The sequence below is a fragment of the Aquarana catesbeiana genome, linkage group LG02, assembly GCF_042186555.1.
Source record: "Aquarana catesbeiana isolate 2022-GZ linkage group LG02, ASM4218655v1, whole genome shotgun sequence".
In the NCBI taxonomy this organism is placed as follows: Eukaryota; Metazoa; Chordata; class Amphibia; order Anura; family Ranidae; genus Aquarana; species Aquarana catesbeiana.
Genome location: NC_133325.1, coordinates 165,373,931 through 165,388,223, shown reverse-complemented (window position 1 = coordinate 165,388,223; position 14,293 = coordinate 165,373,931). Strand labels below are relative to the sequence as shown.

Sequence of the window (14,293 nt, the reverse complement as noted above, 5' to 3'; positions counted from 1 at the left end):
GAATCACGTAGACCCCATAGAGGATGAGGAAGGGAAGCTTGTTACAGATGACAAGAAGAAGGCAGCTGTGCTAAATGCTTTGTTCTCCTCAGTCTTCACACAAGAAAAGGAGGGGTTTACCAACCACAACAGTATTGTTAGCAACACGCCACATGATCCATCTGTAAGTGGCTAACAGAGGCCAGAATCCAGAAAGGATTAGAGAAGCTTAACATAAATCACCGGGACCAGATGACTTACACCCGAGAGTCCTTAAAGAACTCAGTCAGGTTATAGCCAGACCGCTATTCCTAATCTTCATTGACAGCATACTGACAGGATTGGTACCAGCTGATTGGTGAAAAACCCATGCGGTACCATTATTCAAAAAAGGGAAGAGATCAATTCCAGGGAACTATAGGCCTGTCAGTCTAACATCGGTAGTTTGTAAACTATTTGAGGGGATGATAAGGGACCATATCTAGGAATTTGCTGATGAAAACAGTATCATTAGAAGTAATCAGCACAGGTTTACGAAAGGTCTCTCTTGCCGAAACAACCTATTAACATTCTACGAGGAAGTGAGCTGCCATCTGGACAAAGATAGGCCGGTGGATGTGGCGTATCTGTATTTTGCAAAAGCATTTAATACAGTCCCCCACAAATGCTTAATCTACAAGCTAAGGTCTGTAGGCATGGACCATAGGGTTTGTACCTAAATAGAAAACTGGCTACGGGGGTGGGTCCAAGGGTTGTGGTAAATAACGTATGCTCAGAATGAACTAGCATGGTTAGTGGGTTACCCCAGGGCTCTGCAGTGGGGTATCCAGGGTATGGGACATATGGCAAGTGCCATGGGCGCTGCTGAGTGGCTGGGCAGCAAGGCTTTGTCCTGCATAATTATGTTGCTTATATGTCAACTTGTGGCTGAATAGGACCTGCAGCAGTGTGAACATCCAGCACATCCAGGGATTGGCGAGCAAGCCAGCTAGATGTTCACTGTGCAGTTCCGATGAAAGACTTCACCTGTCAGATCCAAGTTGTGATGTCGGGTATGGGCAGGACTGCTACTCAGACCCGCCCCCTATCAAACAACCAGTGTAATGAAAGAGCCGACTCACATGGTACTTCATTACATGTAATGCTCCTCCCCCTCCCCCCTTCACGGAGCACAGCAGCCCCTCCCCTCTAGTAGGTTGTAACTAAGCCCTGCCCCTCCCCCTATGTCCTTTCCAGCATGAGCAGCTTCTGTTAGTATACACAGGGAGAACACTGCAGGTGAGAGGAGGCTGAGCTCTGATTGGACAGTGGGGTATCAGACATGCACAGGAGGGACTTCAGGTCCTGGCATGTCAGCTGCTTTCTGGGGAGGTTTGTTATGCCATCACTATGTACAATGCTGAGGACATCACTTCCTGGGTACTACATGCTATGTGATGTTCCATCCACTTGCTGTGCTGGTGGGGGGGAATGATGTGTCAGGCTGGCCTCCCCCTCAGCTCTCTGTATGTTCTGGTGGGATCTCTCATTGCAGATACTATATCTCTCTGCAGATTGGATCTGTCGAGTGTGTGGGCTCCGGGGCCCCCTACAGGAGATCTGAGAGGAGGATCAGGCACCTAGGGGTGTCGGGCAGTAAAGAGAACCTGTCATTGTCCATTCAGATCAAAGTAGGACCCCTTTGACACTGTGCCACCCCGGGCGTCAGCGGTAAAGCAGCGCTATTTTTAGCACCGCTTTACCGTCATTTTAGCGGCGCTATTCGGCCACTAGCGGGGCAGTTTTAACCCCCGCTAGCGGCTGAAAAGGGGTTAAATCAGCCTGCCACCGCAGAGGTGTTTTGCCGGTGATATAGCAGTCCTGCCCCATTGATTTCAGGGGGAGGAGCGCTGAGTTCACCACTCCTTCACCGCTCCAAAGAAGCTGCTGGCAGGACTTTTTCTGATGTCCTGCCAGCGCACCGTTCCAGTGTGAAAGCCTCCGGGCTTTCACATTGGAGTTAATGGAGCCACTTTTTCAAGGCGCTTTGCAGGCGCTATTTTTAATGCTATAGCGCCTGAAAAACGCCTCAGTGTGAAAGGGGTCTAAAAGATAAGTACTACAGCTGGGCGCCTCCATTGCTGACACCATCCCTGCACTCTCCTGCCATTTGTCTGTAAGGGACTTGGTGAATGCTTTGCTCTGTGCCAAGGCCGACCCCTGATGTGGGGAGACATATAGGCCCTTTCACACTGAGACGCTTTGCAGGCGCTAAAGTGCTAAAAATAGCGCCTGCAAAGTGCCCTGAAAGAGCCGCTCAATGCACTCCAATGTGAAAGCCCCGAGGGCTTTCACACTGGAGCGGTGCGCTTGCAGGGCAGTCTAAAAAGTCCTGCAAGCCGCATCTTTGGAGCGCTATAGGTGCGGTGTATTTACCACTCCTAAAGCGCTCCTTCCCATTGAAAACAATGAGGCAGCGCTCCAAACCCACCTGCAAAGCAGCGGGCGGTTTTAACCCTTTTTTGGCCGCTAGCGGGGGCTAAAAATGCCCCACTAGTGGGCGAATAGCGCCGCTAAAACGATGGTAAAGCGCCGCAACGCTTCAGTGTGAAAGTAGCCTAAAGCTGACATTTACCTGAAAATCGAATTGGGTATACACTGTTTATTTTTTCTCATTCAACCAGCAGGCTGAATGAAAAAAAAAACTGACAGCTTTTGGCGACTTTCATTACACTGGTTGTTTGACGGAGGGGCGGGTCTAAGTAGTCCCGTCCATATCCAACATCACAGCTTGGATCTGACAGGTGAAGTCTCTGATCTCTCTGAGCTGAAAATAAGGAGGACATTACTGGGGGGGGGGGAGCCGGCCCAGCAGAGGAGAACAGTACACAGTGCCTGACTGGAGAGGTGAACGGGACACAGTGACAGAACAGAAGACGGACACTGACTGATGTGGAAAGGTATGGTAATATTAAGGGGGGACATGTCCTATCCGCAGTATCTGAAAGATGGGTTTCAAATGTTTTGACAGGGGCGCAGTTTCAGTGGTTGCCATAGGTGCCATTTTCTCTAGATACACCTCTGGGGCTCTGTCCTGGGGCCAATTCTGTTTCATTTATTTATAAATAAAATAAAGAATGGGATAAATAGTTCAATCTCAGTGTTTGCTGATGACACAAAAATATTCAGGGCAATAAAAACACAGCAGGATATAGAAACTTTACAAGACGACCTGAATAAATTAATGAAGTGGGCTACTACATGGCAAATGAAATTTAATACTGGTAAGTGTAAGGTAATGCACTGGGGTTGGGGGGGGTAAAAATATAAACACAAGTTACTCTTTAGAGGGAGCATCCCTAGAGGCTTCCAGGATGGAGAAAGGTTTAGGGGTCCTAGTAGAAGACAGACTGAGCAATAGCATGTAGTGTCAAGCTGCGGCTATCAAAGCCAGCAGAATATTAGCATGTGTTAAAAAGGGAATCTATTTAGGAGAAAAGGCAATTATACTGCCACTTTATAAAACTCTGAGCTGGAGAGAGTCCAGAGAAGGGCAACTAAATTAATATGGGGACTGGAGGTCCTCAATTATGAGGAACAACTACAAGAGCTAAATTTATTCTCCGTGGAGAAGAGACGCTTGAGAGGAGATATGATTGTGATGTACAAATATCGCAATGGTGATCCCATGTAAGTATGAAACTTTTCAGTCCCAGGGAGGACATGGGGCCACATGATGAGACTGGAAGAGAAGCAGTTTAACCTTAAGGTGCATAGGGGGTTTTTCTCTGTCAGGGCAGTGAGGATGTGGAACTCTCCAACAATTGGTGGTGTTGGCAGGAAGTATGGATAGTTTTAATAGACCCTTGGACGTGCATCTTAACGAAAACAATTTTAAGGGGATATAGTGAAATCTGAGGGGGGGGGGGGGGACGAAATCAATTTAAAAGCTAAACCCCAGAAGGCGGCTTAAAAAAATAAATAACCAATCTTTTTTTTTTTTTTTTTTTTTTTACGGTGCAGCTCTTGCCATGCAAGGTAGCTATGTCTGCACTGCAGTACATCTGACTTGTACCAAAAAGATAATTGAACTGATTAAATTTGATTTGAAATGGATTGCTATTCTGTAGTATACTATAAACTTGTGCTTGTTGTCATTGAATTTGACACTTTGTCAGCGTAGTATACTGGTATTATAGTAATACTAAAGAACTATATTATATTTATTGCATACTGTCATGTCATGTTTAAAAAATGAATGCGCTCGCTGTCATGTGTAGTATAACTATACTCAATGACAACCACAAGCGCATACATTTTATAGCTACAGAATAGCTCAAAAAGTAAATAGCATGCAATTGCAATCCATTCCATTCCATTTCAAATCGTAGTTAATCAGTTCAATTATATAAAATCTTTTTGCTACAAGTCAGATCTACTGCAGTGCAGACAGACAGAAATTTTAAATACTAGTATTGCATGGCAAGAGTGCTGGCTTGCTGTTTAACAAAGGCCAAGTAGTAAGTAATGCATGTTGTTTGACTGCTATAGACAGAAAGATCATCATTTCAGTTTCAGTACTATAATAAAATAAAATAATACTACTAGTTGGATTGTTTCTGTCAGTTTAAATAAGGCAAAATGCTCCCCGTCGAATAGTAGTAATGGTAGCCATGCAGGAGGGACAGTGCCCACTCTTGTACTTGAGTATGCTATGTGCAGCCCTCTATTAAGCCGTCTCTTGGGTCCCAACAGCGTCTTTCGGATCCCAGCAGCGTCTCTCAAACACGAGGAGTGTCCGCAGGGAAGGTGCCAGTGTCTCAGCAGGGAACGTGCTTACGAGTGCGGCGTCTTAACCGCGAGGAACGTGCTCACCGACCCACCGCTACTGCGCATGCGCGATTTTCGGCGACATTATCGGCAAGAATTCTTTCAGCATTTTGCTGAAATTTCGTTGCATCCCTAGTTTTAACACATTCGCATTGTCTCTGCGCTTCCTGTTCATAAGTAAATAGAAGCAGTCTCTCATGTAGGACTAGCTTAACAGTAAATATATTGTCTGTCATAGAGTAAACTAAACTATATGCAAATAGATTTACCACAGTTAATAGGGTGATTTTTGTGTAGCTTAGATTATAGACATTCATTGTTATGTATTTATCTCAGTTGAGGATTGCTATCCTTGCATTGTATTCACTATCCGCTTTTCCCTTAGATACATTTCATAACTATGTGCCATGTTCGGACATCATGGAAAAAATTTGTCTTCGGTTTCTTCATTGGATTCTTAACAACATTCTTCATTGTCACTTTCCTGAAGATTTGCTGCGCACTGGAGTCATCTAAATTGTGGAACCCAAAGCCAATGCCAAAACCAGGTCTCTGAATACTTTCTAAGTGATTGTTGCTGTAAAAAAATAATTAAATCTCTTTAAAGCCTAAAGCTAAACTCCAATCAAATACCATTTATTTAAAAAAATGCAACTTGTATAACTACCAGAATTTGACTGGATTTTAGCCCCTTCCCCTGTAATACAGCACTGGGAGAGGGAAGGGAAGCACTTGGAGCCAATCTGGTGTTCTGTATGTTCCTGTGTTGACACAGCACATACCAAGAGGAAGAGTGAGCAGAGGCCTGACCTCACTAGTCTGTCGCTGCTCTGTCACTATCAAGTCATAGGCTGGTGGCACGGGAATGGCTTAAAGGGGTTTTTTTTTTACCTTTTAATGCATTTTATGCATTAAAGTGAAAAACCTCTTGTAGTACAGCAGCCCCCCCAGAGCCCCCCTTTTACTTACCTGAACCCGATCGTTCCTGTGACGGGGACAAGCAAAGCATCTGTAGCCGTTGTCTTGGGGCCTCATTGTATAGATTGATAGTAGCGGGAGCTGCTGTCAATCAAATCCAGTGACCCGGGGACGGGGCCGAGTCCTGCTGTCTGTGTCAATGGATGCAGCAGCAGGACTCGGGAGCTCGCTCGCACAATTTCACCTCGTGGAATACAGCGCTCTGTGGGGGGCACTAGAGAAGAGGAGGAGCGCCACTGAGGGACCCCAGAAGAGGAATATCTGGGCCCCCCTGTGCAAAACCCTTCCACAGAGGAGGTAAGTATGACATGTATGGTTTTTTTTTTTTTAAACAAACCTTTACAACCCCCTTTAACCACTTGCTTACTGGGTACTTAAACCCCCCTCCTGCCCAGACCAAAATTTGGCATTCAGCGCTGTCAGACTTTGAATAACAATTGCGCGGTCATGCTACACTGTACTCAAATGAAATTTTTATCATTTTTTTCATACAAATGGAGCTTTCTTTTGGTGGTATTTAATCACCACTTGGGTTTTTATTTTTTGCTAAATAAACAAAAAAATTTGTACAAGTACTCGGGCAAATGCTCGATATCGGCACCGATACTAGTAGTTGCAGTTATACTAGTATCGGTATCTGTGCAACCCTAGCATCTTACCAATTCTCAGATGTGATGGCTTTATTAGGTTATCTTTTTAGGCTTTCTTTCTTCTCTTATCTGGTGATACGGCCAGCAAGTCTTTTGTTTTTCAAAGGCACAAGTTCTACAGCAGAATGTATCAGATTGCATGGATAAGACAAACCACCTAACAATGACAGGGGTGATTAAAATGACCAGCTTTTATTTATTCATGCAAAACCCTTAACCCGAAAGGGGAAAAAAGTGTTTTCCATAACAGATTAGAAAGTGTGAGCTGGAGTTTACCTTCAATTTGTGTATCTAATCCTGCTAATACAGTTAATACTCACTAATGCCTCCTGTATTACTCCTGTGTGTTAATGGCCAGATCAGCAGGTAAAAACAGAGGGGGAAAAAAGCCAAAGAAATCTGATACAGCCACCACATCTAATGACTGGCAAGCTGAAATATAATACATTTTTGGTTTTGGGTTTATTACTGTTTTAACAGTGATCTGTTAAACAACAGAGAAAAGTCAGCTCGCCAACCCAGGGCCGAAACTGGAGGTGGTGTAAGGGGCCATGTGCCCCGGGCGCTGCATTGGGAGGGGCGCTGCCGCTGACAGGAGTAATGACAGCGGCATCACTACTGTCAGCTCAGCCCTGATAGCAAGGAGGAGAGAGCCAGGAGGAAGTGCAGGCTGTGCATAGCTCAGCTGTCAACAATCCCCCTTGTTTGCTGTTTGTCCCTGGATGTTTTCATGTCGGGCTCCATCAGGAACAGAGTGTGTCTCCCTTACTGAAATGCAGTGGCTGTTGCAGCCAACAGCCTCTTTCCCTTTCCTTCCTATTCACCTCCATGCTTGCAGGGAGAGTTCTGCACAGAGGACACAGCTGCTGGGGAGAGGGGCAGGGAATCTTTCCGTACCAGAGAGAGAGAGAGAGGCACAAGCCTGCAGAAAGGAATGAGTGAGTGGCTGGCTTCTTTCTGGAGCACAATGTAGTGCTGAAGAATCTAGTGTGGCCACAGACCTTTCTGCAGGTTTGATTTTATTTTTTTGTGAACATCTAAGTGTTTGTATATGTTATTGCAGGGATAAAAGATGCAGTTATTCATGGTTATCATTGTCAATAGGACATTAGGATTATTAGAGATGTTATATTGTCATAATGATGTGTATGGAGATGTGGAAAGTTGCTAAAGTGAACATATGCACTGTGAATGTACATTTATATTTATTTATCAGTAATCTGAACATGTGGATATTTGGGTTTAATATAATTTATAATCGCTATAATAATGAATCCAAACATACACATGTTCACATTACCATTATATAAATATAAAAGCACATTCATAGTGCATATGGTCACTTTCCATTTCTTCATACACCTTATGATCAAAGTTATTCTATCCCTTTAAGTGTAGGTGTGGGTTGCCACCATCCCTAATATAAACATCTATTAACCTTCTATGAGGATGTGAGTTAAAGGGCGGCCCGCAGACGTGGTGTATCTGGATTTTGGAAAGGCATTCGACACAGTTACTTATAAACGTTTACTGTACAAAATAAGGTCCGTTGGCATGGACCATAGGGTGAGTACATGGATTGAAAACTGGCTACAAGGGCGAGTTCAGAGGGTGGTGATAAATGGGGAGTACTCGGAATGATCAGGGGTGGGTAGTGGGGTTCCCCAGGGTTCTGTGCTGGGACCAATCCTATTTAATTTGTTCATAAACGCCCTGGAGGATGGGGTAAATGGTTCACATTCTGTATTTGCGGACAATACTAAGCTAAGCAGGGCAATAACTTCTCTGCAGGATGTGGAAAACCTTGCAAGTAGATCTGAACAAATTAATGGGGTGGGCAACTACATGGCAAATGAGGTTTAATGTGGAAAAATGTAAAATAATGCATTTGGATGGCAAAAATATGAATGCAATCTATACAGTGGGGGGAGAACCTCTGGGGGAATCTAGGATGGAAAAGGACCTGAGGGTCCTAGTAGATGATGGGCTCAGCAATTATCATGCAATGCCAAGCTGCTGCTAACAAAGCAAACAGAATATTGCCATGCATTAAAAAGGGGATTAACTCAAGTAATAAAGCGGTAATTCTCCTACTTCTACAAGAATTTAGTCCGGCAGCACCGTATGCTGTCCAGTTCTGGGAACCAGTCCCGGAAGGATGTGCTGGAAATGGAGCGAGTACAAAGAAGGGCAACAAAACTAATAAAAGGTCTGGAGGATACTAGTTATGAGGAAAGGTTGCGAGCACTGAACTTATTCTCTCTGGAGAAGAGGTGCTTGAGGGGATATGATTTCAATTTACAAATACCGTACTGGTGACCCCACAATAGGGTTAAAACTTTTTCGTGGAAGGGAGTTCAACAAGACATGTGGCCACTCATTAAAATTAGAAAAAAAGAGGTTTAAACTAAAACTGCATAGAGGGTTCTTTACTGTAAGAGTGGCAAGGATGTGGAATTCCCTTCCACAGACGGTGGTTTCACCGGGGAGCATCGGAAGTTTCAAGAAACTATTAGATAAGCACCTGAACGACCACAATATACAGGGATATACAATGTAATACTGACATATAATTACACATAGGTTGGACTTGATGGACTTTTTTTCAACCTCACCCACTATGTATGTAACATTTAATTTTTATACTTTTTTGGCAGCCATAACCACTTAAAATCTGTGGCATATTAAAAACAGTAATTCTTTACAAAAGATAACGGAGGGTCTACATATACAGGAATATACTTGTCAGATAGGGGTACGACCAGTTGTTATCCGCTAGCTCGAATGTTACCCCCGCAGTGAGCTTCCAATGCGTTTTGAGTATAAGTGAAAACAGTTCTTCATCAGAGGTACCACAATCATATCTGACTGTTAGACCACTTATGATCCTCAGAGGCATTCAGCAAAGGAAACCATTCTTGGCTTCGCTACATGTGTGCTTGTTTCTTCTCCTTCCCACCACAGAATAGGTTCCTTTGCTGGATGCCTCTGGGGATCATAAGTGGTTTAGCAGTCAGATATGATTGTGGTTCCTCCATGATGAAGAACTGTTTTGACTTATGTTTGAAGCGCGTTGGATAGCACCAGTTGAAGTGATTGCGGGGTTTACATCCCAGCTAGCCGACAACTGGTCTTACCCCTATCTGACAAGTATCTTCCTGTATATGTAGACCTTCTGTTATCTTTTGTAAAGAATTACTGTTTTTAATATGCCACAAATTTAAGCGGTGAATATTTTATGATGTAAAATAAAGTTTATATTTGTACATTTAAAATGAAGTGTCTGAGTTTTATATGGTTGCAAACAAAATCACCAAAAAGGTGTAAAAATTCAAAGCATACACATTATGATGATATCTCCAAAAGCAACCCAATGCCATAATGACAATAATAGATATGTGCAGTAGCATGCCCTGAATCCCTGTAGATTGCTCCAGGTCACTGGTGCTGCAGTCACCAACACTACAGCAGCATCTCACCCTGCTGCTTGCTACCTGTCTCGACAGGCCCCCTCCACATGTGGTGGAATCCACTTTGCTCAGTAGTAAATCTGTCCGCTGATTGAAGCAGAGTGGTCACATGGCAGGTCTGTGTCCACTCAGTTTATGCAGAGTGGACACAGAGACAGCCCTGGCTGTCTGGTTACACCTAACTTCCCTCCAAACCCATGCACAGGTCCCCCTCCATTTTTATTTAGCAGACTGGTTTGGTTTGTAGATAGGCGGGTGTAAAAGGACACAAGTTCATTTACACGTGTTGCTCCATAGGGGGGACTGGAGGGTCCAATCAAGTCTGCCTAAAAACTGACAGGTGGACCTAATTGGGCTCTTTTTTGTTAAAGGGGCCTTAGACAGAAAATTTCAGAGCTAAGGAAAGCTACCCCCATAGTTGCCAAGTGTCCCCCCATTTTCTAGACAGCTGTTCTACAGCAGCTTTGTCCTTACCTACTGTAAGTTCCAGAATCCAAGCCGTGGGTGCAGTAGTGTACACAGTGGCGATGCGTCCATTAAGGGCTCCTGGGCACTACCCCTCTCTCCAGCCACCCCCCTCTATGACTATGACTAATGGATAGATTCATGCATTGTGTGAATATATCCATGGCCGCCGCCGCCACCCCTATTCAGTCGTCCGACCCCTTTTCAGACACCGGACGCCTGAATTACAGCGGCGGGGTGTATTTTTGAAGCACCTGATTAGAGCCATAAAAGATAAAAGTGATCTCGAGCAATCATATATAATCACACACAACAACGTGAATATCAAATAATTCTTAAAACATGTATAAAGTGCATATGTATAAAGTGCATATAAGTAAAGCGAACTGTAATGTTGAAAAAAACAGTATCAAAAATTAAGTATTGAAAATAAAAATGAAGTATTGATGAATAAAAAGGTGCTCTAAATCGTGGTTCCAGAAGAGCAAAGTTCAAGAGGTGGATAATATAAGTTGGCTACGTGTAACAATAAAAAAGCCGAAAAAAGTTCATGGATGACTTCACAGATGGTCTCCTAATGACACCAGTCTCTCAGAACTCTCACTTTATATGTATGTTGAAACAAGCATCGCTAAATGACACCGGGTATGTTGATCTGTGTACAGCATCGTAATGAGGCCCAAATTATTCCTCATCCAATAACCATGGCTCTAGAAGCTTCTTCTCAGTTCCTATTAACATTCATATGGCTGTCCCAATGTACTCCAATGAGGTATGAATGATATGGTGATAAAGAGAAGAAAAAACAAGCCTCCAATGGTGTAGTATATTATGGTGAGCTAAAATATATTTATTAAAGTGCTGCCTGGACTCTTATATTAAAAACATTAAAAATAGGCTGGAAAACAGATGGAACGGCGTCCATAGCGCCTTCTCACGTGACTTCCGGTTTGCGTCTGCTCTCGGCCACTCCCTACGTTTACGTCACGCCTCGTGACTTCATCTGGGGATTATTGGATGAGGAATAATTTGGGCCCCATTCCGATGCTGTACACAGATCAACATACCCGGTGTCATTTAGCGATGCTTGTTTCAACATACATATAAGGTGAGATTTCTGAGAGACCGGTGTCATTAGGAGACCATCTGTGAAGACATCCATGAACTTTTTTCAGCCTTTTTATTGTTACACTTAGCCACCTTTTATTTATTTATCCATCTCTTGAACTTTGCTATTCTGGAACCACGATTTAAGATTTTTTTCTTTCACTTCACGGATAGAGAGAACTTTGCAGAGCACTTTTTAATCCATCAATACTTCATTTTTATTTTTAATACTTCATTTTTTATGCTGTTTTTTTCAACATTACAGTGCACTTTACTTATATGCACTTTATACGTATGCACTTTATACGTATTTAAGAATTATTTGATATTCACATTGTTGTGTGTGATTATATATGATTGCGCAAAATCACTTTTATCTTTTATTGTTTATTTGTGTAGTGTGAACACTTTCAGATTTTGCTGCTTTCTTTATAGATATTATCACACATTTTTCACTTTTTAGACATTTACTGAATTTACTCATAGTAGCGCGAAGGACACTTCCACTTTGATTAGAGCCATAGGCTTCAAAAAAGGTGAACTTGGAGCGCAAAGCATTGCATTCGCAGTCCACCCAGGTATGTTAGAAAAGCGAATATTCATTTGGGGGGGTTGGCGAACTAAGTCTTTGAAAGAATGTCTAGCTTTGCCACTGCGCCAACCTGGCTGTGCTGTCTTGAAGGGCTACATAAAAAATAGGCTGTGTAGACAAACAAAACCATTTGGCCAGTATGTACCATGCCATATATGTACAAAGGTTGACAGATATGTTGGTTCACTTCCATGTAAAAAAAAAGCCATAACTTTCTCTGAAATAATTTGAAACTTGCCAAAGTAATTGGCATCCATCATGATTCAAAAATGATGGCACCCAGTATTTTGTTGCACAACCTTTTAGAGGCAACCACTACAAACAAGCAATTTCAGTAGCTCTCAAAAAGACTTATCCACTTGCCCACTCTTTTTGTTTGTGATCGAAAAACGATATGTTTGATTTACTAAAGGCAAATCAGCTGTTCACCTTGCAAGTGAAGCTGCACTTTCCAAGTGAAATTTCCCCAGAGCTTAGTGAATGTATTGAAGTTTCACTTTGCAATGAGTAACTAATCATTTGCAAAGAAAAAAACACTTTTGCTGGCACATAATTGGATGAAGGACGTCAGTGGAGCTTTACCTCACTCACTACTCTTTGGGACACATTCCCTTGCCAAGTGAACAGTCTTATTTGTCTTTAGTAAAGCAACCCCTATGTATTCCTTAATAACAGACCTTTCTCTCCCTTTTTTGAAAATGTGTATGTACCTTACAGATAACAGCAGTGTAAGTGAAGAACTGGCACACAAAGTTCGAGTGCTTTGCTGGATTATGACTTCACCTAAATACTTAAAGACCAGAACCATCCATGTCAAGTATTCTTGGACTCGTCACTGTAATATTTCTTTGTTCATGAGTTCTACCTCCAGTGATAGCTTTCCGACTATTGGTCTGGGCACCAAGGAAGGGCGAAGTCAACTCTACTGGAAAACCATCAGAGCTTTTCAATACATACATAAACACTACGTAAATCAGGCCGACTGGTTTTTGAAAGCTGATGATGACTCCTATATAGTAATGGAGAACCTCAATCTACTGCTCTCCAATTATACGCCTGACCAGCCTATCTACTTTGGGAAACTGTTCAAACCGTTTGTCAAGCAGGGCTACATGAGTGGGGGAGCTGGTTATGTACTGAGTAAGGAGGCGCTAAAGCGTTTTGTGGAAGGGTTTCACTCTGGTAACTGTAGTCATAGATCTTCTGTGGAGGACTTGGAACTTGGACATTGCATGGAGATCATGGGAGTTGCACCTGTTGACACTCGGGACTCTAAAAGCAGAGAAACCTTTCATCCGTTTACGCCAGAATTTCACTTAACTAGCCATTTTGAAAAAAATGACCTTTATCTTGATTATTCCAATTACCCCGTTGTTGAGGTGAGTTTTAACTTCATGAATGCATATACTGTATGTAATAATGGAAATGCTGATAGTATTCTGTTGGATAGGTTGTGGATAGGTTTGTATATACAGAGGAGTGAGACTATACCAGTATGTTATGCATACTTGCAGTAATTAACTTTTTTTTTTTTTACTTTCTTAGATGATATCATTAAAGAAGAAGCGTGATAGCATAATGAAATCCATATTACCATCATCTCTTATGCAGATCTGGGGCTTCCCCATGTTCTTGTACACAAAGAAGCTTTGAATGACTGACTTCAAAAGAAGTCCTTAATTTTCTCCTTTGGCGCTGGGGAGAAAGTGAATGAGGGAAGTGTCATTCCTGTACTAGCATGAGATGCTGGTCATGAATAATTTATGGTGCAAAATAATGTCACCATTGTGTTTCCAGATAAATTTCCCCAACCAACTAGTGATTTCCTTTATTCACATAACTAGGGTCAATGGAGTCCAACTTGTAAGAGCTTGCAAACTTAACCACTTCAGGTTGGGCATTTTCACCCCCTACCTGCCCAGGCCAATTTTCAGCTGTCAGTGCTGTTGCACTTTGAATGACAATTGCGTGGTCATGCAACACTGAACCCATATTAAATTTTTATCCTTTTCACACAGTTAGAGCTTTCTTTTAGTGGTATTTAATCGCCACTAGATTTTGTTCATCTTTTGCTAAATAAAGGAAAAAAAATTAACGTAAATGTTTAAAAAAAGCTGTTTTTTTTTCCTTCATTTCTGTTATAAAGTTTTGCAAATAAATAATCTTTCTTCTTAAATGTAAGCCTAACTGTATTCTGCTACATTTCTTTGGTGAAAATAACCCAAATCAGTGTTTATTATAGG

At 42.5% G+C, this 14,293-nt stretch overlaps 1 protein-coding gene across 4 annotated transcripts in view; it reads left to right on the top strand.

Moving 5' to 3' along the window:
- The window catches only part of LOC141127385 (glycoprotein-N-acetylgalactosamine 3-beta-galactosyltransferase 1-like), a 145,161-nt gene that overhangs the window by 123,818 nt on the left and 7,050 nt on the right, over positions 1 to 14,293 (top strand). For 3 of the 4 annotated variants that reach the window (XM_073613747.1, XM_073613745.1, XM_073613746.1), the window contains exons 2-3: positions 5,174 to 5,336; positions 12,768 to 13,429. In XM_073613747.1, the coding sequence (XP_073469848.1) occupies positions 5,189 to 5,336; positions 12,768 to 13,429 (810 nt within the window). In that variant the 5' untranslated portion in view covers positions 5,174 to 5,188. The remainder of the gene's footprint in view (positions 1 to 5,173; positions 5,337 to 12,767; positions 13,430 to 14,293) is intronic. The other variant, XM_073613748.1, reaches the window with a different exon arrangement.